Below are 23586 nucleotides of genomic sequence, written 5' to 3' on the forward strand. Positions count from 1 at the left end.
ACTGGAGTGGACAGGGGCAGGGTAAGTTTGGGGGAACACATTCCTATATATAATGCACTCTTCCCTCACAAATTTAGGTCATGTCTATTTGGCTTTGTCTAAAGAAAATGGTGAAACAGTTTAATGGACTGATCAAATGGGGTCAGAGAAGTTAATTTCCCAAAACACAGTTAAAAAGTGAGCCTACCACCTCCCTCCTCCCTCCCCCTCCCTTTCTAGCCCAGTTGTTTTCAATGAGGTCTAAATACCCCCTTTTCCTTTAACAAGGACCCTGAGGTTTGTCTGTCTGGGCTTCGGGGAAGGTGATTTTCTGCCACATCTAGATGGAGGTAGGGTAACTGGAAATGCCGGAGGCAGTCCATGACTTAGCACTAGACGGAGTCACTCTGGCCAGAAAGAACGGCTTGGCTGGATCTGCAATCTGCCTGCTGTGAACGGGCCGTGAGTTGATTTTAGTCCTAATTATACCAAAAGAAAGTTAGGTCTATTTTCTTCTGGAGGGGTGGGGGCTGTCGGTTTTGTTCTGGCCTCTGTCAAAGGTGCAACTACTCTGCTCACATACATAAAAATACTTGCAAAAAAGTAATAGTTAACATTTTGTGTATGCAATTTAGGGTCATATCATGACAGTGATACTAGGCTTAAAAAGTGACAAATCCAGTTAGGTCTCTTCCCCTTGAAATTCACTTCTAATCAGTAAGGGGAGAGGAGGGAAACAGAAGGAAGTAAAAAGGCAGGCCGGTCTTTCCCTGAATAGGCAGCTGACGGCACGGCATGCTCTCTGGTCCCAGTGGCCTGCCACCCCGGCGCTGCTGCAGCTGCCCCACATCCCTGAGTCCCTCCTGCCTGGGCTGCCCCCTGTGCCCTCCTGTGCCCACATGGCCAACATCTCCATGACTTCAAGGTCGGGCGCAGGCCTTCCTTCCCTGGGTACAAAGGCCTGCGCTCCGTTAGTGCCCCGCCGGCCCTGCACAGACTTCTGTCCTGGCACCTGAACGCGTTAACGCGCACAATTACTTACGGGACCTTCTCCCATGCTGGACTGTGACCCAGGGTGCGGGGGGAGGGGGGAAGACCTTTGTTTTGTTCTTGTTTGTTTCCTCTGTGCCTCGCACACATCCTGGTGTTTTTAGTTGTTCATAGGCAGTTGTGAACTTACTGTGTAGGCACAATAAGTAACAGATTTCTTAATATGAGGTTATGCTTTTTGCACATAAGTCTATATTTAGTCAGCCCAGAGTGTGGAGCTAGAACGAAGTTAAAACGCCTTCACTAAGTGCCTCGGACAGGGTTAGAGCATTTCCTCATTCTCAGCCACACACTTTGGCTTGGACAGTGCAGCACCTACAAAAGGGCTAATCATATGACAGAGGGAACTACAGGGAGGGGCTTTAAATGGTGACTCAGATTCTCGGCACCCCCTTGAGAATGCAGCCTTACATGGTTAGTCCCTGCAAATCTGACACTGAAGACGTGTCCATGAATGAAGCCCACTAGACAGGTGCAACTTTTTGCACCAGGTGGGGCCAGGAGTACAGGCTCTGAGTCAGAGAACCTGGGTCCCAGCCGGCTCTCTTCAGAGCCTTGGGCAAGTTACTTAATTTCTCTGAGCCTCAGTGTCCTCTGGTATCAACAGGGACCAGCACTTCAAAGGGCCACTGTGAAGATGAAACAAGTCCATTCATGTGGAGACTCAGAACAGTACCTGGTACTCAGTGAAGCAGTCAGTGAATATGAGCTAGCAGCATTTCTAAAGATACCCATTCAGCTACTAGCGTAAACTGAAAACTTCCCTCAACTGTGCCATCACATAGCAACTATCCCATGTTTCCTATATAGCAATACCCAGGAATCAAGCTCAATTAAACACTTACACATAACACACTAACATATTCCACACAATCAAGCTCATTACCCCACTATTTCACGAATCGCATGGCAGTGAACAAGCCTCCCGGTCAGCTCTGAGGACAGATTACGTGAGACAAAACGCAAGGAAATACAAAATTAACATTGTGGTTACCGTTTATCAGAACACAGACAAAGCCAGATACACCAACAGTCCAGAATGAAGGAAACAGGTTGCTGGCTTTTGATTGGAATTTCCTCAGATTGTTACCATGTAGTACGAACTTAATCTAAATGTTTCTTTGCACACAGTCAAGCTTATGTGAAATGTATCAGAAGTGATAGAATAAAGGCTTGGGTTTGTGTGTGAACAAAACTGCTTTCAAGAAATGTATCATTACCAGGCAGATTAAGAAAATACCACGGACTTAAAAGTACCCTTGGTCTGTAAATAAATTAGGTTATAATGGAAAAGGATAGGAAAAAGGATATATATATACACACACACACATAACTGATTCACTTTGCTGTATACCTGAAACTAACACAACATTGTAAATCAATTATACTTCAATAAAATTAAAAAAAAAATAATAAGTTAGTTTACCGCTTTTTGGCGGAGGAGGGATATACAGGCTAAATAAACAAAAGAACAGGTAATCGAACACTTTTAGGTGACTTTTCCGGAAGTGCATGTGACCGTAAAACGAATTGTTATGCTCGTACTTGACAACACTTTCAAGATGGCGTTTGCTCTGACATTTGAAACCATAGCACCACACCACCACCATCTCAAAATTTAGTAAGAGCACTTACTGTGGATTGATGTATGGTATCCTCCCCGCAGTACCCCCTACAGCTGGCAAATGGATTTTCCAAGGAAAAGGGGAAAAAACTAGGACACGCCACAACAGGTACTTATTACCCAGATGAATCAGTGGGGGGAAAGGAGCAGAATTCAAGCAGTCCACCTAGAGTATTTCAAGAGCAGGATGTCTCCAGGGAGAATGTGGCAAAATATCTCTAATGGTACCAACATATGTAATTCCCTAAAAACAGCAGCTAAAACCAAGACAGTACCAGGCAGAATGAATGACGATTTAAGGTCAGAAATAAGCAAATGTTCAGACTCTTCAGTTTGTTTTCTTCTGTTTTGAGGGACAAAAGAGAGGAATAAAGAATGTGCTAGAAATCTGGGGAATGTGCTCCAAACCTCCTTCCTCCTCCTCCTCTTCCTCCTCCTCCTCACTCCTCTTTGTAAAAGGCCTTTAATTAGCTCACATCCCATCCCAACTGGGGATCCCTAATACATCCTGACACCAGCCTGCGGCCGGGGCAGTGGGGTCTAAGCGCAGCCAGATTAGCAGGCTCCCAGTGGAGCCCCTGCTGCTCTTATCTCCGCAGATGCCTGAAGAGTCTGGTATCTTCCCTCCCAGCCCTCCTGGGAAGCCACCCCAGCAGGTGCCCATTGGCAATAGTTTTGTGTTACAGGCCTGAATGAATGATCCCCGCAGGAGCTGCCGACTGTTTTCACAGACACAGAAGGCAGTCAAAAGTCCACCGCGTGAACTTGGAATGACCCCAGCTGCAGAGTCACTGGCGGGTTCACTGGGAGGGCAGGCACGCTTTATTAAACAACTAATACTCTTCACAGATAACTTTCCGAAAAAGCACAAGTGTTAACTCTTTGCAATCTCGTTCCGACAAGCAAGTGGAGGGGCTCCACTGGGTGACTGAGGGCTTGGACCCGAGTGATCATTTGGAGACAGAAAGATGGTGATTTCGTCCGGCCCGGCAAAGGGTCAGGACTCAGGCACCACCTTTTGGTCAGCTGTCTTGTTAAAGTGTTCCAGATTAAAGCAAAAAGGCACAAAGCGAAGGTTCCAGGCACCTACTCTGGCGAGGACAGTGCCAGCCCTCACCCAGGCCGGCCTGTCCCCTGGCCCACACCCCACTCAGACACGCGGGAGAGGGAAGGGGGGCCGGCCCGGCAAACTCGGTCACCCAACCGGGCCGGCGTGCAAGTCACTCTGCCCACAGCAGCCAGAGGCTGCTGCACAGTTAGTGCCTTTCTGGAGGAGGATTCAGAAGAGGCACAAGCTCAAACCAAAGTGTTCTAATAAGCATGTTCTTCTGGGCTGCCTGGCCAAGTGGACCATGGAACCAGGCATCTGCAGGGCTCACCCAGGGGGATGCCAAGTGGCTGTTCCTCCCCTAGGTTAGACCCAGTCCTGGAGGGTCCCTTTTTTTCCCCCCTTTCTTCTTTCTCTCTTAACTCACACAGAACTTTAGACGGAACCCAATGACAACAATCATAATAAATAACATGCATAATAAATAACATAAGGAGAAACTTTTAAAATTCATTTTAACCAACAAAGTCATGTTAATTTTGGCATTAACCAAAGACTATGTGTCTATCAAAGTTTTCTATCTCACTTCATCAGTTGCCTTCTAAATTTAATTACAGAGGGATCCCCTATTTGGTTTTTTTTTGCGGGGCCTGGTCTTGTTTTCTTTTTAGATGAGGTATGGTTTTTTAGGAGTTTACTCACTGGATGAGACACGGGTGAAGGACTAGTGATGTGAGCTGCTTCAAAGGAGCTATACTTCCCTCCTGTTCGGGTGAGCTGATCTTTACACAAAACAGATCCCTCAGCCCAACAAGCCCTCGGGGGCTTTCTTCATACCATGCACAGCGCTTGGGGTGAAAGATACCAAGGTGACTATGACTTAGTCCCCTGTCCTCAAGGAGCTCGGTCCAGTGTGGAGACAGATGTATAAACAAATAAAATCCACAAAAAGGATGCTGAGAAAATGAACACCACATCAGGGCTCTGCCCCCACTACTTTTCTCTCCCTCATTTCTAAAAGGACAAGAAGCAGGTACCCACAGCTGCTGACCCCATTTCAAAGACAATGCCAGATTTGTAGCCAGAAGGCCTGAGTTTCAGAGCTGGCCCCACAGCTAATAAGCTGTGAGAACCTCACTGGGTCTCAGTTTCTCCATCTGTAATTTTAGAGGGTGAAAAGCTGGTCTTCGAATTCTTTCCCAGATCTGTGTCCTAAGAATTTCTACGAGGGTATCAGAGGTTGTGTTGAGGGTCCAAACCTGGGAAGAGCTGCCTTTTTGCCATGTTCATCTGGAAAGAGTGAGAAGAGTTTTAGGCTCAAGATTTATCTTGGGAGGAATACAAGATGGGCTTCAATGGAAAGGGAGCAGTTAAGAGAGCTAAGTTACCACATGAAATATTACTCAAAAGAGGCTTCTCATAGAACTCAATTTTTTAAAAAAATAAAACTGAGGTTAGACATTGTTCACGGTTGTGTTTTAACTTTTAAAGAGAAACAAGTGGCAAATTCTTCATTGTATTTAGTCCTAAGAATTTTTCTCTCTATATATAACATTCATTGAGGCACCTCAACTCGTCTTGCCAATTGATTTTTAAACAACCATACTGCAGTAATCCTACAAACTTTCTGTGCTGACACTACTGGACACAAAATCCAAACAGGTAGGAAGCATTCCCAGAAACAGGCTGATAAAATCTACCTGGTTTTGCCCCTTTTGCTTTTCTCAGTGATCCGGTGACTAGAGATTTTCGTGCGCATCTGAGATTTTAGAACCAACCATTCACACAACCCAGCATGGGTGCCAGCAAAGTAAGGCCCTCTCTTGGAAGTAACACTTTTCCACAGCTGTCTCCCCATGTCAGAAAGCTCCTCTGGCCCTCCGCCGAGGAGATTTATTCTGGCGGGAAAAGCAGTGGGCTTGGAGTCATGAGGTCTGGGCAACAGCCACTGGTGCCAACGCTGACTGCATGGTTTTGGCAAAACCATTCAACCTGTGTGGCTGCATTTCCCATCACCTGCCCTGCTGGCCCCCTAGGGATGTTTCAAGGTTAAATCATCTCACAGGCATGAAAGCGCTTTAGTGCCTGAGGGGGAAAGGGTGCTTTCTAGAGCAGCAGTGTGGTCTATGGAAAGAGCCTGGGGCCACAGAGGAGGCCTGCATGCTGGTCCCCTTCTACAAGCTCCCTGCTAAGCCTCCAGGAGCCATGACCTTTGCTGTGACTCAAGTGGCAATAATAATACTTGTACTCTTTCCTGCATGTCTGTAAAGATCAAACAGTAACAGGAGTATGCTACAAAGGTTAAATTTCCAGAAAACTAGCTCTTCTTTTATAACTAACTTTGACATCATCCTTGCCAATTTCCAAGTTACCAATAAAGAGAAAATAATCCAACTGGCCAAAACACCCTGCTTTGAAACATGACAAAGGCAGCAAAACTGAAACAATGGGCTGTTTTTGGAAGCATGCTCTGCTTAATTTTCATTTCAGTGAAAACACTGAAAGTCGCTGCTTCCAAACCAACGTGTTGTTACGTAAATTCAGTGTGTTGTTACATAGTGTTTACTTGAACATTTTCCTCTAATAAAGCAAACAGATATTTCCCATAAATATTATTTTATTTCATTAGATTAAGAGGGATTGGGGTTTCCCTTCTTCCCCCTATAATAGCTTCCCAAGGCTTCCTGCTACCTTGCGGAGCCTGGCCCTGACCCAGTAATGCACACCTGGCCTCATTCCATCCAGGTCCGTATCCTAGACCTGAGTGATGGAGAGCGGAGGAGATGAAACAGGATCCTGGAAGTCAGCAGCCTTTTCCTGTCTGTATTTCAACACACAGACCATCACTGTGCATCTCAGTCAGCTTACAGACATGCTTGGGAGGAAAGTCATACAGAAACGTTTTCAAAGTTTCTGTTTATTCCACATAAAAACCATAAAATAGTTAATTTAAAAATCCAGCAGGTGTTTCACGTATTTCATAACTATTTGTTGAATCTACACCACGTGAAAATGTCATACCAGATAAATGGGAGCCCACGTGGGAACCCCCGGGATCCCCTCAGCTCTCTTACAATAAACATTTATGACTAGTCATAGGGACACTGGCAACAGCTGATGACAGTAAGATCTTCGCCTTCCAGGAGCTTTACATCTACTCCGGGATGCAAACGAATAAGCAGGCAATTGCATCAAACAGTTCGTCTCAAGCCGATCTCATCCTTGAGGAACAGAATAAAGTGTTATTTCCCCTTGGCCCCCACTGCACTTATCTCGTGAAACTGCAAAGATTTTGCACAGATCCCAGCTACAATACTTATTCCCTCTGTATTATGCTGACTTACTTCTGATCTGGCTTACCTGTTCCACATACCTCAAAAAAAATTTTTTTTTAAGTTTTACTTTTCTTAGTATTTGCCACAGAACTGAGCACCTAATTGACAATGATAAGTGCTTGTTAAATGGATGTTTGGGACATGCACAAAATGGTTAGTATTTTCCAAGGAAAAACACGGTCACTGCCCTAACGGAAGCACAAAGTGCTCTGGGAATTCAGAGCGGGGAGGACCTTATAGGGATCTGGACTGGACCTTACACACTCAGAGCCATTTGGCCAGAGATGGGGAGAGGGGCATTCCAGAGAGAGGAAAGGTTATGAGCAACAGTGCAAAGATGAGGGGAGAACAAGCGTGACCGGGGAAACAGAAAGGACCTGATGGCCAGCTTTCTGCCGCTCTCTCTCTCTTCACTTCACTTGACTTCCCCAATTTGGCTCCTAGTTTTGGGGCTCATCTCCACCCTCCTCATGTGCCTAACTAGGAAATTTCCTTGTTCTTACAAATGGCACAGGAAGGCTTCCCTGCTGGTATTTAATAAAAAAGAAACGAGAAGCTGTCACTGCCATTTGCCTATGTGACCTAAGTGCGGTGCATCTCTGCTACCATTTACTGACCAGTTGGGCCTCCAAGTCACCACTTCAGGACATGCTGAGCCCCCCTTAAGAGTCAGGCCTGGACATGTCATCGTGTGGCTCTGAGGAAAGCCAAGGCAAAGCCAGACTCTCACCCCTTCTGGAGGTGCCATCCTTCTTTCTTCCACAGTCTCTCTTATTTCCACTCACCTCCAGCAATGTAGAAATCACTTATTGGAATGTCCTGATATAAGCTGAATTTTTTCTCCCTACCACCTCCGCTCCACAAAACATGCTGCTCTAAGAACTATTCTCATCATGCTTTCTCTTTGTGAGCCCCCAAACATTTCACGTACATAGCACGTGGTGAATGAATGAGTCAGTAAGCCTCCTTAGGGAAAGGTACATTTTCCCCCCCCATGTTCTCTGAAACCCCCTCTGCAGGAAAGGTGTGCTAACACGGCTCGCACCACACCAATTACCGGAAACCCGAGTCTCAGGTGGAGATATTGGTTTCCATAATATCTGGTAAGATTCAAGAAGTACTGCCCAGCAATATTCTAGAAGTCAGAGGCCAAGGAAGGAGCCCAGAGCTCTACCACTTTCTGTTTGGCCGCCTTGGGCAAGCTGTTTACTTCTGCTGGGCCTCGGTTTCTTCCTGGTGGCGGCGGCTGTTGCAGGGGCAGTAAATAAAAGCGTCACCTGCTTTCAGGCTTATAGACGGGATCAGAGATATCAGTCCTTCATCAACAACTGGAAATCAAGACAGATATCAAGTGGCATTATTATTATCCTAATAAGGGATTATTAAATTCTAGTGAGTTAACCTTACTTCTCCTTTTCTCCAAGAAGCAAAGCCCGGGTCAGGTCAATAGAACTAATCAACCATAGAACTCTCAGGACAACACACCATCCCCAGCGCTCTCCATCCGGCTTCTTAACTGCAGCAACGGTGTCACTAAGCATCTGAAAGCCAATGTGCCAGCAGAACTCAGAGACATAGACACCTCTACAAAGTGTGAAAAGCTGTATTTCCGAGTAAGGGGAGGTGAGCAAGGAAAGAAAAGGACTTACTGGAGAGAAGGAGTTTATATTCTGCCATCAACTGAGAGTGGGAAAGCACAAGTCTCCCTACTTTCATGACCTCTGTGCTGAAAACCAAATTTTAAAATGACATCCTGCTTGCTTAGAAACACTTAAAGTAGTGAAGTTTAGTAAATAGCTTAAGGAAATTACAATGTGCCACGTACATTTAGAGGAAGCTGGCTATCGGAGCGCACACTGAGGTGGCCCGAAGCTCTGGGCTGCTCCCCCGTCAAAGCGGAGGAAGGGCCTGAGTGTGCAAGTCAAATTATTTAAATCTGAATAAATCTTGGGTTAAGCACATCAGGGGGTGAGAAAGTACAGCCAGCTTCCTCCAACGATTTTAAGTCATCTTCTGTTTCGTTAAGGGAAACTCAATCTTTTTGTCCCATTTCAATCCTTTTACACAAGATTAGGGATTCCCCGATAGTAAAGATTAATTCAGCAAGACTGGAAATTACAGTTGGAAAATCCCAAGGTCCAACACAGAAGGGAAAAAAAAGTTGGGAATGAATGGAGCTTCAACTGCTTGTGTTTTAGCTTCTACAATGGCTTGGGTTTGGTGGAGGGTTATGTCTGAGAAGCTGCATTATGTGGAGGAAAAATATACAGACGCCCAAATCACTTGCTCCTAAAACTTAGGACTCCAATACTCGTTATTAAATTTCAGTCAAGGTAACTGACCATTGTGGTCTCATTTTTCTCATCTGTAAAACGGAGATAATCCTTCCTTCCTTATAGGGTACACGTGAAAATTAAATGAGATAGCATCTGTAAAGCTCCTAGCCCTCCTTACCTGACATACAGGAGCCACCCAATAAATGGTGGCTACACATCCTTTTCTGACTTTTAAGGATGATATTCCAAGGAATCCCCTATTTCTCCTAAGAAAACACTTTGATTTAGCTTTTCTTCAAGATGGAGAGGGACAACAATTACAGGGGAGAAAGAGGTACAGAAAACCAAAAGGACCTTCCAAACAGAGTGAGTGTTCTGACTTTTTACTGCCAAGAATTAGAATTTGATTTGTTCATGTGTTTATAAAAATGGGTTACAGTTCGTCTCATTTCAGCTTGTCACAATTTTTCAAGAAAGGCCGAATACTGATACGAACAATACTGAAACGCAGAAAAGGGAGAACTACCACATCTCTGGGGTAACCAGTCAACCCAAGAAAAGCCTGAACATATTATTCTTTTACTCACCATGTTTACACTAGGGCAGAAAACCACTACTCTTTGGGGGCCACAAATATTTCCTGTCTTTTCAATTTAGCAACTGAACATACTTTTCCACCACCATAGACTGCAGTGTAGGAAGACAGAGTGAATTCCTCTGAAACATGAGATGTTTGGTCTAAGGAGATAACTAAAGACCTGACTCTTAGCTGAACTACTACTAAGAAATGAAGACAAGTTCTAAACTTTTCCAATCTTTCTGTTTCAAAAACAGAGAGTCAACGGTGGTGTCATTCCCTGCTACTTCTGGCCGAGCTGCTCAATTAGGGTGGGACAAGAGGACAGCTAAGCCCCACTCACCAGGCTCCTTCATGAGCAAGGCTGCTCAGTGGAACAAGGTGGGGACTGCCTGGGAATTCTGGCCACTCATGGGATTCTCATGCCTCCACTTCACCCGCCCGCCCCCGCCCAACACACTTCCAGTTCCCGCAAATATTTGAGGTTTGACCAAGTTAGGATAGGTCACTGCTGGGTCATTCAGCAACTAAAATTTGCCTCTAACCAAAAAGAGCTCAGACTAAGAGAATCATTTTAGTATTCAAGGTTATCAGAGGAAAATAAAACAAAAGCTCTGCTGCCAAGAATTTGAGTCATTTCTCTACATACAACAACTTCAAGGCACCTCCTCTTGGCTGGAAAAGAAATCCCTTGGGTGACTTATTTCGGATCAAAGTCTTTCTGAAAATAGAAAACTCTACATTTTCTAAGGGATAGATCACTGTCTGAAGTGAATTTCATTTAACTTAAAGTTTTATGCCAACTTAAATACACTAAAACCCCAATGCTTATAAGAAGGCATTCACCTCTTAGTTGCTTATAGGTACATGGAAAAGCTATTATGGGGATATCAGCTCAACTATAAAATGGAGCAGTCATACATAATGACAAAAACAGATACAAGTCATAAATTGCCTTTTCCCCTTCGGAATCCATGCAGGCAGGCACTCCAGTACATTCTTTTGTGCAAAGATAAAACTTTTGCCTTGAATAAACAGTGGCTTAGTCTCATTTGAGCCTTATAAATAGACTGCCTACAAAACAAATACAAACAAATGCTGTTTATCTTAAACAAAAGGCAGATGGACCCCTCTGCCCTCAACCAGGTCACAGTATATATGATAGGAGGGTGGCCAGTGGCAGGGGCTGGCTGAGAATCCCTGCGTGCAAGGACACGAAGTCAGTTTCCACTGGATCACTGCTATGCCCCAAATCTGGTTTCCTGGGCACAAAGGGCCAGTGAAAGGTTCTCTCGGAAGGGAAGTGGCTCCTCCACATATGGTACCCCAAACAGAGACCAAAGAACAAAATACCATCTAAAGTGCTAGCTAGGTTTTCTACTGAACTATGCAAACAGTCTCAATTTCCCTCTCTCTCTTCCTCACTTAACTTGCTTGTATTTATCTTCAGAGGATTTTCCTAAAAGCTATCGAAATTCATTCTGAGTCGAGGCAGGGCTCTTTGCTTTTCTCATTGTTGTTTTTATTTTTTAACATATAGAGGAATGTCTAGAACAAATCAAGCAGTTAGCAATATCTCCAAAGTGCAGCTAAAAATGAAAATTCAGACGCCATCGCAGAAGATCAGGTGCTGGCTCCACAGGTTCCTGGTTGACCCTGGGGAAGTCACCTTACCTCTCTGGGCCTCAGTTTCTTCACTTATGTACTGGGGCTAATGCTGCCTGTCCTATCTATTGACCAGGTTATTCTGATGATCAAATGATATCACATGAGTAAAACCACATTTGCAATCACAAAGGGTCTTACTGTCTATAAAGGAGCTGGCGACGGTCATAACTAATCCCACACAAGAATGACCACAACCAGCACAATTTCCTGAGGGCCTGCTTTGTGACATAGGTGATGTGACAGCAGTCACCTTACAAGCTAACCAAGTGATGTCAAATAATAAGCTTCTGGTGGGAAGCTAACAGTAAGTAACTTTTCATATTCCCTATAGTGCCTGGAAGAAAGCCTCACACACACAAAGGAGAGACATCACAGAGGGGAAAAAACAAGGCCTTTAGAATTAGCTGGACTTGGTTTCATACTCTCTCTGTCATTTCCAGTTGTATGACCTTGAAAAAATTGTTTAACTTCTTTACGTCTCGGTTTCCTGATTTGAAGAATCGAGATTAACATACACAAGACAATGTACGTAAGGAGTCTATCACAAGGCCTGACAAAGAGAAGGTGCTCAATTAATGTTTACAAGTGAGTATGTTTTCCTTAATGAAGCAGGGAGTGTCAACCCTGTTCCTGCACCTTTTTCCTACTAATGCTCTTTGCACCAAGAAATATATGAAGCTATTAGGTCTTTATCCAATTCATAACAAACAAAACTGATTTAAAACAATAAAACAATGGCTAAAGCTATATAGGATAAAATGTATTAACTAAAACTGACAGAAAATTCGTATCTCCTTGACAAAAATTTAGATCTGTAGAATTTGAGCTGGGAAATCTGGGCTTGGTAGAAATAAATGCTCTAGAGCCAAAGAGAAAGAAAGAAACCTATCATACAATTGTAAAAGTTATCAGTAAAGCTAACCTTTAGTGAACAATAAACCATGAATTCTAATTCCATGAACAACAACTGCCTTTGATGAAAAACATTTAGTTGAAAACAGGGAAAATTATTAAAATATTTGCATTCATAAGCGTAGAGTCAAAACATAACTGAGATCAAAAAAGTACCGAAGATCAAAAGCATCCTATATCGCCTTGACAAAGACACCAAGAGAGGGATGGAAAGTAGGACATAACAGAGCAGAGGTTCCATTAGTGATGATCAAAAGTGCTCCTCTCCTTTGCTGGAAGAAATTAAGTACGCTATTGTCTTTCTTCCCTTAGGAAGACCAGATGACAGCTGTAGAGAGAAAACACTCAGATTCTACAGGGGCAGAAAAGAGAATGGAATCATTTGTTCTACTGTTAACATCTGAGATTTTCTTGGTTTGAAAAGAACTTTTTTAATTTTAAGAATAACTATGTAATTTTTCTGTAAGTATATGAAAATAATCACAAAATAATCATAGACAGAAGGGAAATGAGAGCCTATCTAAGAGAGGAAATCTGTTCAATGAATATCTCCCCAATTCTCTGGCTTTCAAAGAGGTTAGAGGGTCTTGTGGATATTCAAATGACACTCAACTAGGGAAAAGCATGCTCTTTTCAATTCGTGCAGCAGAGGGAAACTGCTCCTCTGACATGGTTTTGGAATTTGAAATGCTGTGCTTTTCTTAACTAGATCATATTCCTAGAAAGGATTCCAGAGGCAATCATCCTGTCATGGCCTTAGGAATACGATCAGATCTTTGAGGGTCTACTCAAAGGGTTAGAGTCATTTTACCAAGATCCAGGCAAGAGAGTCATGGGATAGATGCTCACAGCTTGGAGGCTAATCCCTAAATCATATCACCTTAGATCTGGAATCCATAAGCTGATTTCTGGGGTTTGGGGGAACAGAAGAAGAGGCTAAGAGAAACAAAGGGGATAAAGGGCATAGATTACCTCCTAGTTCTGGTTCCTTGATGCTAATATGAAATAAATTAAATAACAGTTTAAAATGTAATGAGAAATTCCAGAAGTGGACGTGGTAGACCTGAAATTAAAAATTTGCTGTGAATAATTCACAACATTCACCCACACACAGCTGAGAGCCGCAGGTCTATCACCTTCTTAAGTGACAGAATGAGTTCCCTTTTAACTTCTCGCTGGGTTTTTACATCTTCAAATGTTTTGCTCCTCAGGTCAGTGGGACAGGGGAAATTACCACCACCTTCTCATAGATCAGAAAAAAAAAAAAAAAACATTCCCTCAAGATCAACAGAGAAAAAGATTATTTAAGTGTAGGAATGGGATTAGAACCCAGGTATTCTGACTACCAAGTGCCCTCAATGCTCAACCCTATGTCTACAATAATGATTTATTATCTCTTGGGAGGCATGAACCTCTCTGACAATCCAATAAAGACTTCAGATCCTTGCTTCAGGAAAATACACATATATACAATATTGATAATTAATTTCAAGAGGTTTATGGGGCTTCTCCACTACATTCAAAGCCTATTAAACCAAGGTTACAGGACTTCCCTGGTGGCGCAGTGGTTGGGAATCCGCCTGCCAATGCAGGGGACATAGGTTTGATCCCTGGTCCGGGAAGATCCGACATGCCGCAGAGCAACTAAGCCCGTGTACCAAAACTACTGAGCCTGTGCTCTACAGCCCAGGAGCCACAACTACTGAGCCCGCGCACCTAGAGCCCGTGCTCCACAACAAGAGAAGCCATCGCAATGAGAAGCCCGCGCACCACAACGAAGAGTAGCCCCCGTTCGCCACAACAAGAGAAAGCCCGCAGGCAGCAATGAAGACCCAGTGCAGCCAAAAATAAATAAAGTTAAATAAATAAATAAATAGATAGATAGACAGCTAGATAAATAAATTTATTTAAAAAACAAAACAAAACAAGGTTACAGCCCTTTGGTTTCTGCAGCCAAGTGGGGCTGGCTGGCTGGGGCTCGGCGAGGTGCAGTTCTGTCTTGTCTGACCCCGTTCTTTAACCACTGGAACTCAGGCACTCTTTAAAGGGATACTTCCCACAGGCCAATGGTTGATTACTGTGGTCATTTGCACTTCCTTAAACTCTTCTTGTGTACACAGAAAAGCAAACAAAACATTCCCCCAAAGCAACATTAAAGGTCTGATTTCAACCCACAAAACTACAAGAAAATGGAGATCTTTGGCCAAACTGCATACATGCAGAATCACAGATGACCTGAATGGGCATTTAGCTGACAGACCTGGCTTTTGAAGCTACCATTTCCAAAATGAAGTGGTAATTTTAAGTCTCTTTGTTTTCTCGTGATAGATATATGGACTAATTGTTATCACACACCCAGGGCTCCTGGTATCAAAATAAATTACATAGCAATTCCTCTGAGCAGCAGTCTGTGACGCCAATACTGATTAGCTCATTAAAGGCAAGAAAAAGCATGAAGAAGGACGCCGACCACATGGGGAGTAGGGTTCCCACTCAAGAAGCCTTGGGTCCTGGAAAACAGTACCCTTATGCAAATCCAACAACAAGATAAAGCATGATATCCAGCAAGACACAAGATCACTGCCACCCAGGCCTTCATATGGATTTGGGAGTGAGGGTGGAGGTAAGGAGTATGCTGCCCTTTCTTTCTGCTTACGTTATATTCTCATACTGACCCTCAAGGTTCAAAAACAGTTTTCCAGGGGAAACAGAAGAAGATGATGAATGAGATGTCCCCGAATGAGAGAGAATAAAGAAAGCGCCAACCCTTTTCACCGGGATGTTGTAGAGAAACTCTGGAGAAACCCACACAAGGTCTCACCTGTGTAGAGCTCACAGGCAAGTTAAGATCCCGATGTCTTCATTCTCATCCACAAGGGTAGCTAGAGGGCCCTAACAGCCAAACTGGCCCAAGCGGAGTGTGAATCTCCCACTCTCCGAGCCTGAGTCCCTCCTCTTCTGTAGACTATAATATACTGGCTTTCGTTTCCAGGGCATTAATGGTATCCTGGTGGCTAAAGTTTGTACATTTTACATTGATGTAAACCTAAGAGTCAAAGTGAAAACCCATTTCTCTTGTTCAGTTCATTTTTTACAAAGTTTTCATAAGGTCATATCTCATTTTATTCTCATAGTAAGCTATAAAGTCAGGGCATATTCCAGGCTGAGGAAGGCCTTCCAATAAACCATAAGTGCCTTTTTTTTTTTTTTTTAATGAAAACAAAGCCCAGGGGTACAAAAATAGAGAAAGGAATTATAAAACTAAAGAGACTGTCCTATGTTAATTAGAGGGTTTGTTTTGTTTTTGTTTTTTTGGCGGTACGCGGGCCTCTTACCGCTGCAGCCCCTCCCGCAGTGGAGTACAGGCTCCGGACGCGCAGGCCCAGCAGCCATGGCTCACGGGCCCAGCTGCTCTGCGGCACGTGGGATCCTCCCAGACCGGGGCACGAACCAGCGTCCCCTGCATTGGCAGGCGGACTCTCAATCACTGCGCCACCAGGGAAGCCCCTAATTAGAGTTTTAAAAAACTAAGTAAAATCTTTAAACTGAGCACCACAACTAAAATTTTTTAATTGAAGTATAGCTGATGTACAATATTATATAAATTACAGGTGTATACAAGTAAATATTTTAACTGCATCTGTTTATATCAAGTTTAGTAGCAAAAGAACATTGAGGAATCTGTGCCACTTTTATGTTGCTGTCAGGGGTGAAGGTCCAAGGGCAGCATACGCAATGATTCAAGGCAGAAATGTGCACACTCATTCAGACTACGACCCGGAGTCCATTTCCAAACCATGATTTAGAAAGTCCCTTGCCTCTCTACCTTTCACCGTTTCTCGAAAAGTTAAAGAGTGTTGCCTATTTTGAACCACAAGCCAAACAGTACCTTTTGTTCTGGTTTAATGTAAGTCCAGCAAAGGCATACCTCTGAGAGACTGTGGGTTCCGTTTCAGATCACCACAATCAAGCGAATGCTGCAATAAAGTGAGTCACACAAATTTTTTGGTTTCCCAGTGAAGACAACGTTAAGTTTACACTACACTGTCGTTAAGCGCACAACAGCATGATGTCTAAAAAAATAATGCATACGTCTTAATTTAAAAATACTTTATTACTAAAAAATGCTAACCACCATGTGAGTCTTCAGCGAATCATAATCTTTTTGCAATATAACATCAAAGATCACCGATCACAGATCACCATAACAAATATAATCATAATGAAGAAGTCTGAAATATTTCAAGAATTACCAAAATGGGACACAGAGACATGAAGTGAGCAGATGCTGCTGGAAAAATAGCGCCTACAGACGCGCTGGACACGTGGGGTCGCCACAGACCTTCAAGTTGTAAAACACGCACTATCTGCGCAGCGTAAGAAAACGAGATCTGCCTGTATTGAAAAACCTGATCTGACTTAAGATCCAGCAGCTCTAGAAAAGAGTCTGGAAAACAGGAATAAATTCCCAACTTACACACATTATTACCAAGAATGCTATGCAACAGAGAAATGTTGCCATTCAACTCTACCTCCTTACCTGCTCATCAAGATAAATTCCTACGTGGCACTTGAAAGGCTCTCTACGGTGAAGCCATCATCCTAGTGGCCACGGCACAAGTGCACCTATGACTTTGCTACAACAACGCTCTATGGTAGACAAGCGGGGAGCACAGGCGCTCTCCCAATGCTGGTTCATTCGTGAAAAGGTCAATCTCTAGAAGGAAACTCTGTCGAGCTGACAGGAAGGGAAGGAAAGCAGAGTCTTTAGACGCCTTTTGCATGTTATCAAACAGCAACCCCCCTTCAACTACGTTCACCTTTTTCCAGCTTCACACGTAAAATCAGCTCCTGCCAAAAATTGAACTATGGAATAACAAGATGTCCACCAAACAGGAAGCCAATGAACAAAAAAGCCAGCTATACAGCAAGACACAGCAGAATTACACTGCTGTCTTTCCGCTGCTGGACTCAGATGACTTAAAGGGTTGCTTCGCTCTAGAAGGCCGTACCACAGTTTGGACTTTATCCCGTGAGCTGTGGGTAATAACGGGTGGATATTAGGTGGGAGAATGGCACGATCAAGTTCTATGTTTTATAAAGTGAGTTCATTCTGGTGGCATTGTGAGAGCTGCGGTGGAGTCAGGGGGCAGGAGGCTATGGCAGTGGGCGAGGGAAGAGACAATCACAGCCTGGATGAACGCAGTGGGAACGGAGAGGAGGAAGGGGAGAGAGTGCAGAGGAGCACTTGATGGCCTGGGGCCGGGCTATTGGAGGTGCGGGAAAGGCAGGGCACATGGGTGATGAAGCCAAGGCCATGTATGTAACTTCTCACAACCTATTAACTCTAAAAGAAGTTACAGTAATGTAGAGGACTCCTGAGGCTAATTACAATGGAATTTCACCTCTATTTCCTTACCTTGGCAGCAGAGTTTGATACTCCGTGTGTAACATTTCTGATAAGGCCCCCAACATTTCCATACTTTATCAGTCCAGTCACCCCTTCAGAAACATCATTCAAAAGCCCCATGGGATTGCCGAGGAAGTCCACTGATCCCAGGATTCGAGCTGCCTGGCTGAGGAGTTCCTGTCAAACAGAGCAGGGAAAGAAGAAAACCAGCACCTGTTTATATTTGCAGATCGAGCATCCCAAGCAAAAAGGTTAGAAATCTCTCTTGTCCTCCGTTCCCACCAACACCAACAATCACCCTTTAATTCTCATCAACTGTGAGCTCCTGCCCTTCGTGAGCTCTGCCCTAAACCTCTCCCAGTACTCTCAGTACTCTTATACTCTTCGAAGCCATTCAGAAGAAAAAAAAAAGCTATGAAACAGGTAAGACTCTTTACAAATACTTATTAGTATATATAGCACACTCTCCTTTCCACCACTCTACAAATAGGGAACTAGCCAGCAGCGGGGAGAGTTTGAAAAGGAAAGTGAGGGAGGAAGCAGACCTGGAGACCCCTCAGAGACCCCTCAGAGTCTGCCGAGCGGGTGGTGCATAGAGTGGGCACGTTCAGATCTACCCAGCAACCCCCCCCACTTCCTGTGTGCTCCCGCTGCCTGACTCCACAGTCCAGGGATATCCGCTATCTCACTCTCCTCACAGTGCAGTGGAAATATCACCGGTGAGGGAGGTCAAGGAAGGAAGCAAAGAAAGAAAGGGGGGGGAGATAGGAGGGAGGAAGGAGAGAAGGGAACACGCATAGGATACACTTTAACTCTGACAGCAAATAAATTTGATATGATCTTGACCCTTCTAGTCATCGAAGAGTACGTCTTGGCTTTAGATTTTGGTCTTTGCAGTCTGGATAATAAATACAAAATGGAAAATATCCAAACTTGATAAAAACTTTTTAAGTTCAGCTCTAGGGCAGGATTTCATAGGCTCCAAGAACACTGATGTGGTCACTGAAAGTAGGCCCATGCCTGGCAAACAGGGTTCACATTCACAGTCTTTTGCATTGTCATGAAAGCCTCAATTAAACCCTTAACATTGTGACTGATCTAGTGGAAGCCCCTGAGACCAGTTCTGAGAGACAAGATTATCCGTTCATAAATCAGATGCACTGTCTCAAGAGTTTCATGATGTGTGTGGACTTCATGGGCTGTGATGTGACCCATAACACAACAATCAGAGCTGAAATGTTCATCTGGGTTGTCAATAGTGACATGTCAGTAACCAGAATTCCCAAACAACTAAAACAATCATTCTGCTTATGCTCCAGCCACTAAGTACTGCTCCAAAGCTCACCTCCTGGAAATGTTTGAGGATATCATTGATGATGAATTCCTTGGTCTCATAGGGATGTACCCGAGTGAATGGATCCAGATTAATCACGGCATCTTCAAACCGAATCAATGGAAATCCCAAGGTGCTTTTGAGGGCCTAGTTAGGGGGAGAAAGGCAACGATATGCTTTAGCCATGTGATGGCCTTCCAGGGTACTGTAATTCTGAATTCCATGAAAGCTACAAGTCATGTCAACTTTCCAATGAGAATCAAGGTTATGATATTCATAAATAAGGATTTTCCCCTGTAATTACAAAAGTAAAATATTAGGAATATATAAAAAAAATATATAGATATATCACTCAAAGTAACATATATCACATAAAAATAAACACTCTTAGCTTCACAGCACAATCTTTCTGGTCTGTTTTGGATCTGTATGTCACGTTCTACTTTTTGACTGAAGCATACCACACATACGGAAAGGTGTACTAATCAAATGTACGGTTCAGTGATTTTTCTCAAAGTAAACACAACCATGTAACCACCACGCAGACCAGAAAGTCGGTTATTATCCTCAACTTGGAAGCACCACACCACCATCCCCTCTTTGTGGACCTCCCATCAAGACCCCCTCTTCCCCTAAGGTAACCAGTATGCTTTTTTTAAAAAATAAATTTATTTATTTATTTATATCGGGTTTTTTTGGCTGTACTGGGTCTTTGGCGCTGCGTGCAGGCTTTCTCCAGTTGCGGTGAGCGGGGGCTACTCTTCGTTGTGGTGCGCGGGCTTCTCATCACGGTGGCTTCTCTCGTTGCGGGGCACAGGCTCTAGGCATGCAGACTTCAGTAGTTGTGGCACGTGGGCTCAGTAGTTGTGGCTCGCAGGCTCTAGAGTGCAGGCTCAGTAGCTCCGCGGCACGTGGGAGCTTCCCGGACCAGGGCTCAAACCCGTGTCCCCTGCATTGGCAGGCAGATCCTTAACCACTTCGCCACCAGGGAAGCCCGTGGTAACCAGTATCTTGACTTCCAGCACCACAGCTGAGTTTTTCCCGCTTTGAATTCTATCTAAATGCAATCATCAGTATGGACTTTATTGTATGTGGCTTCTGACATCAACAGTAAGTCTGTGAGTCACTAGGTTGCTGCAAACAGCTGCAGTTTAAACACAGCTGTCAGTGCTACACAGTATTCCAACATATGAATAAAACTATTTAACCACTGCTGTTGATGCAACAGTTGTGCTGTTTCCATTTTTTTGCTATTATGTATAATGCTGCTATGAACATTCTTGGACATGTCTTTTGGGGCACATTTGTATGCATTTTTCTTGAATATCTACCTGGAAGTGGAACTGCCGGGTCATAAAGAACGTACACATTCAACCTTATAGCCTCTGCTGCCAAGCAGTTTTCCGAGGCAGCTGAACCGGCTTACTCTCCCTGCAGCCGTCTATGAAATTTCCTGTTATGCTACATCCTCACCAACACGTGGTAAAGATAGCTTTTTAGAAATTAATTAATTAATTTATTTATTTATTTTTGGCTGTGTTGGGTCTTTGTTGCTGCGCGCAGGCTTTCTCTAGTTGCAGCGAGTGGGGGCTACTCTGTTGCGGTGCGCGGGCTTCTCATCACGGTGGCTTCTCTTGTTGCAGAGCATGGGCTCTAGGCACGCGGGCTTCAGTAGTTGTGGCACACAGGCTCAGTAGTTGTGGCTCGCGGGCTCCAGAGCGCAGGCTCAGTAGTTGTGGTGCACGGGCTTAGTTGCTCCCCGGCATGTGGGATCTTCCCGGACCAGGGATCGAACCTGTGTCCCCTGCATTGGCAGGCGGATTCTTAACCACTGCGCCACTATGGAAGTCCCAAAGATAGCTTTTTAAAAAACAAATATTCTAATGGGTGTGTAATGGTAACTCAGTGTGGTTTTAATTTCCATCTTCTTGTTGAAGGATGAGATTACGCACCTGATAATACACACATCAGCCTCGTGGATATACTTTTTTGTTAAGTTCCTACTTGAGTCTTTTGCTCATTTTCATAGTGGATTGTCTGTTTTTTCCTTATAGTTTTGTAGGAGTTTTTCTTATACATTCTGTATACAAGTCTTCTGTTTCATGAATATACTGCAAGTATCTTCTCCCATTATGGGACTTGTCTTATCACTCGGTGCTTTTTGATAGCAGACATTCTTAGTTTTAATGAAATCCAACTTAACAATCTTTCCTTTATGGAAAGAACTTTCTAGGTCATAGTTAAGAAATTACCTACACTAAGGTCATAAAGATATTCCCATATGTTTACTTACAGAATTTTTATTGTTCTGCTCTTCACATTTAAATCTACAATCTACCTGAACGTGATTATTATATATGTTCTAAAGCACAGATCAAGAAGCATTTTTTCCACATGGGTATCTAATCAACTGAATAACATTTATTGAAAGGCCATCCTTCCCCTTATTGTAGTACAGGGTAACTTTGTCATAAGTCAAGTGAATGTACTTATATGTGTCTGTTTTTGGATTCTCCTTTGTGTTTCATTTTGCCCTGCCTTCTGTCAATACCACACTGTCTTAATTACTATAGTTTTATAATAATTTTGAAGTATGTTAGTGTAAGCTCGCCAACTTTGTTCTTTTTCTTCAGAACTACCTTCGTTACTCTTTGCACTTTTCATCTCCAAATAAATTTTAGAAGCAGCCTGTCAATCTGCCACCAAAGAAATTGCTAGAATTTTTATCAAGACTCCATTGAATCTATAGATCAATTTGAGAAGAAATGACAACTTTATAATATTCAATCTTCCAATGTATTAACATGGTGCACCCCTTTACTTGTTTAGCCCTTTTAAAATTTCTCTCAGTAATATTTAATTGCTTTCTGTGCAGAGGTCTTGTACACACTTTGTTGGATTTATTCCTAGGTATCTGTGGTACAGTAGAAATGGCCACAAATTCTTTGCATCTTCTATCATTAGCAGAGTCTATTTCCCCTTCGCCTGAATCTGCACTGACCTTATAACTTGCTTCAAACAATAAAGTGCAGCAGAAGTAACGTGCAATCTCTGAGCTTTGGCCTCAAGAGATCTCGGAGCTTCTGCTCCACCCTTTTTGATGTTTCCACCATGTGAAGAGGCTGAGACTAGCTTCCTTGAAGACGAGAGACCACGTGGAAGGGGGTCTATTGACAGCCAACACCAAGCGCCTGACACGGTTGTGAGGTCATCTTATATACCCTTTGGTCTCAGCTGACTGGCAGGTGACTGCAGCCACATCAATAACCACAAGTAAGTCCAGCGGAAACAGCACCCAGCTAAGTCCAGTCTAAATTGCTGACCCACAGATTTGTCAACAAATAAAATGGTTGTTTTAAACTACTAAGTTTTGGCATGATTCGTTACAGAGCAATAGATGATATTGTATTTGATGTTTTCTTAATGGTGTTGTAAAGACATCCTTCAAATTTTCCTTTTCTCTGACATATAGAAATACAACTGATTTCTGTACAATGTCTTCAGTGACCTTGTTAAATTTACTTATTTATTCTAATAACTTAGTTGTATATCCTTTTAGATTTTCTAGGTAATCATGTTCTCTGCAAACAATAAAGTTTTCATTTTCCTATCCAGTCTTTATACCTTTTATTTATTTATTGCACTGGCTAGGATCTCCAACGTAACAGTGAACAGAAGTGGTGAAAATGGCCATCCTTCCCTGCTTTCAATAGGTCATCACTGTGTACGATATTTGGGGCAGCTTTTTTATGGAGACACTTTATCAGATTAAGGCAGTTCCTTTCTATTTTTTTGTTTCCTGAGTTCTTATCATAAATGGATGCTGAATTTTGTCAAAAGACTTCTGTGCAACTATTGAGATAATCATATTTTTAAATTCTTTCATTCTGCTGATGTGGTGAATGACATGATTTATTTGGAAATGTAAAGTAAACTTACAACCCTGGCATAAACCTGATTTGGTTATGATATACAGTTGGCCCTTGAACAACGTGAGGGTTAGGAGTGCCAATCCCCTATACAGTCAAAAATTCTCATGTAGCTTTACAGTCAGCCCTCCATATCCACAGTTCCACATCCACAGATTCGACCAACCATGATCATGCAGTGCTGCATTTACTGGAAAAAAAAAAAATCAGTATATAAGTGGACCCATGCAGTTCAAACCCCATGTTGTTCAAGGGTCAACTGTATTTTTCTTCTTATATATTGCTATATTTGATTTGGTGACATTTTGTCCAAATTTCTTTCTTCTAAGTTTGTGAAAAAATTCTAGTCTGTATTATTCCTTTATTATCTGATTATGTTAAAAATATAAATTACAGTTTTCTGGTAAACTTCTTGAACACATTTACACTTATTTTAAATTCTGTG

The 23586-nt window shown here is 43.2% G+C and overlaps 1 protein-coding gene across 14 annotated transcripts in view; it reads right to left on the reverse strand.

The window, feature by feature from the left end:
• The window catches only part of VPS13D (vacuolar protein sorting 13 homolog D), a 245608-nt gene that overhangs the window by 68322 nt on the left and 153700 nt on the right, over positions 1–23586 (reverse strand). For 11 of the 14 annotated variants that reach the window (XR_003433445.1, XR_003433444.1, XM_027110129.1 and 8 more), the window contains 2 exons: positions 19225–19359; positions 17889–18056 (listed from right to left, as the gene is read on the reverse strand). Coding sequence is in view for 11 of the 14 variants with exons in the window: in XM_027110129.1 (XP_026965930.1) it covers positions 17889–18056; positions 19225–19359 (303 nt within the window). In the remaining 3 variants the exon portion in view is untranslated. Of the gene's footprint in view, positions 1–16708; positions 17208–17888; positions 18057–19224; positions 19360–22588; positions 23332–23586 lie in introns of those variants that run through there. The other 3 variants (XM_027110137.1, XM_027110139.1, XM_027110140.1) reach the window with 3 other exon arrangements.

The sequence above is a fragment of the Aethalodelphis obliquidens genome, unplaced genomic scaffold (genome assembly GCF_003676395.1).
Source record: "Aethalodelphis obliquidens isolate GAN/ISIS:26980383/991018 unplaced genomic scaffold, ASM367639v1 scaffold9, whole genome shotgun sequence".
In the NCBI taxonomy this organism is placed as follows: domain Eukaryota; kingdom Metazoa; phylum Chordata; class Mammalia; order Artiodactyla; family Delphinidae; genus Aethalodelphis; species Aethalodelphis obliquidens.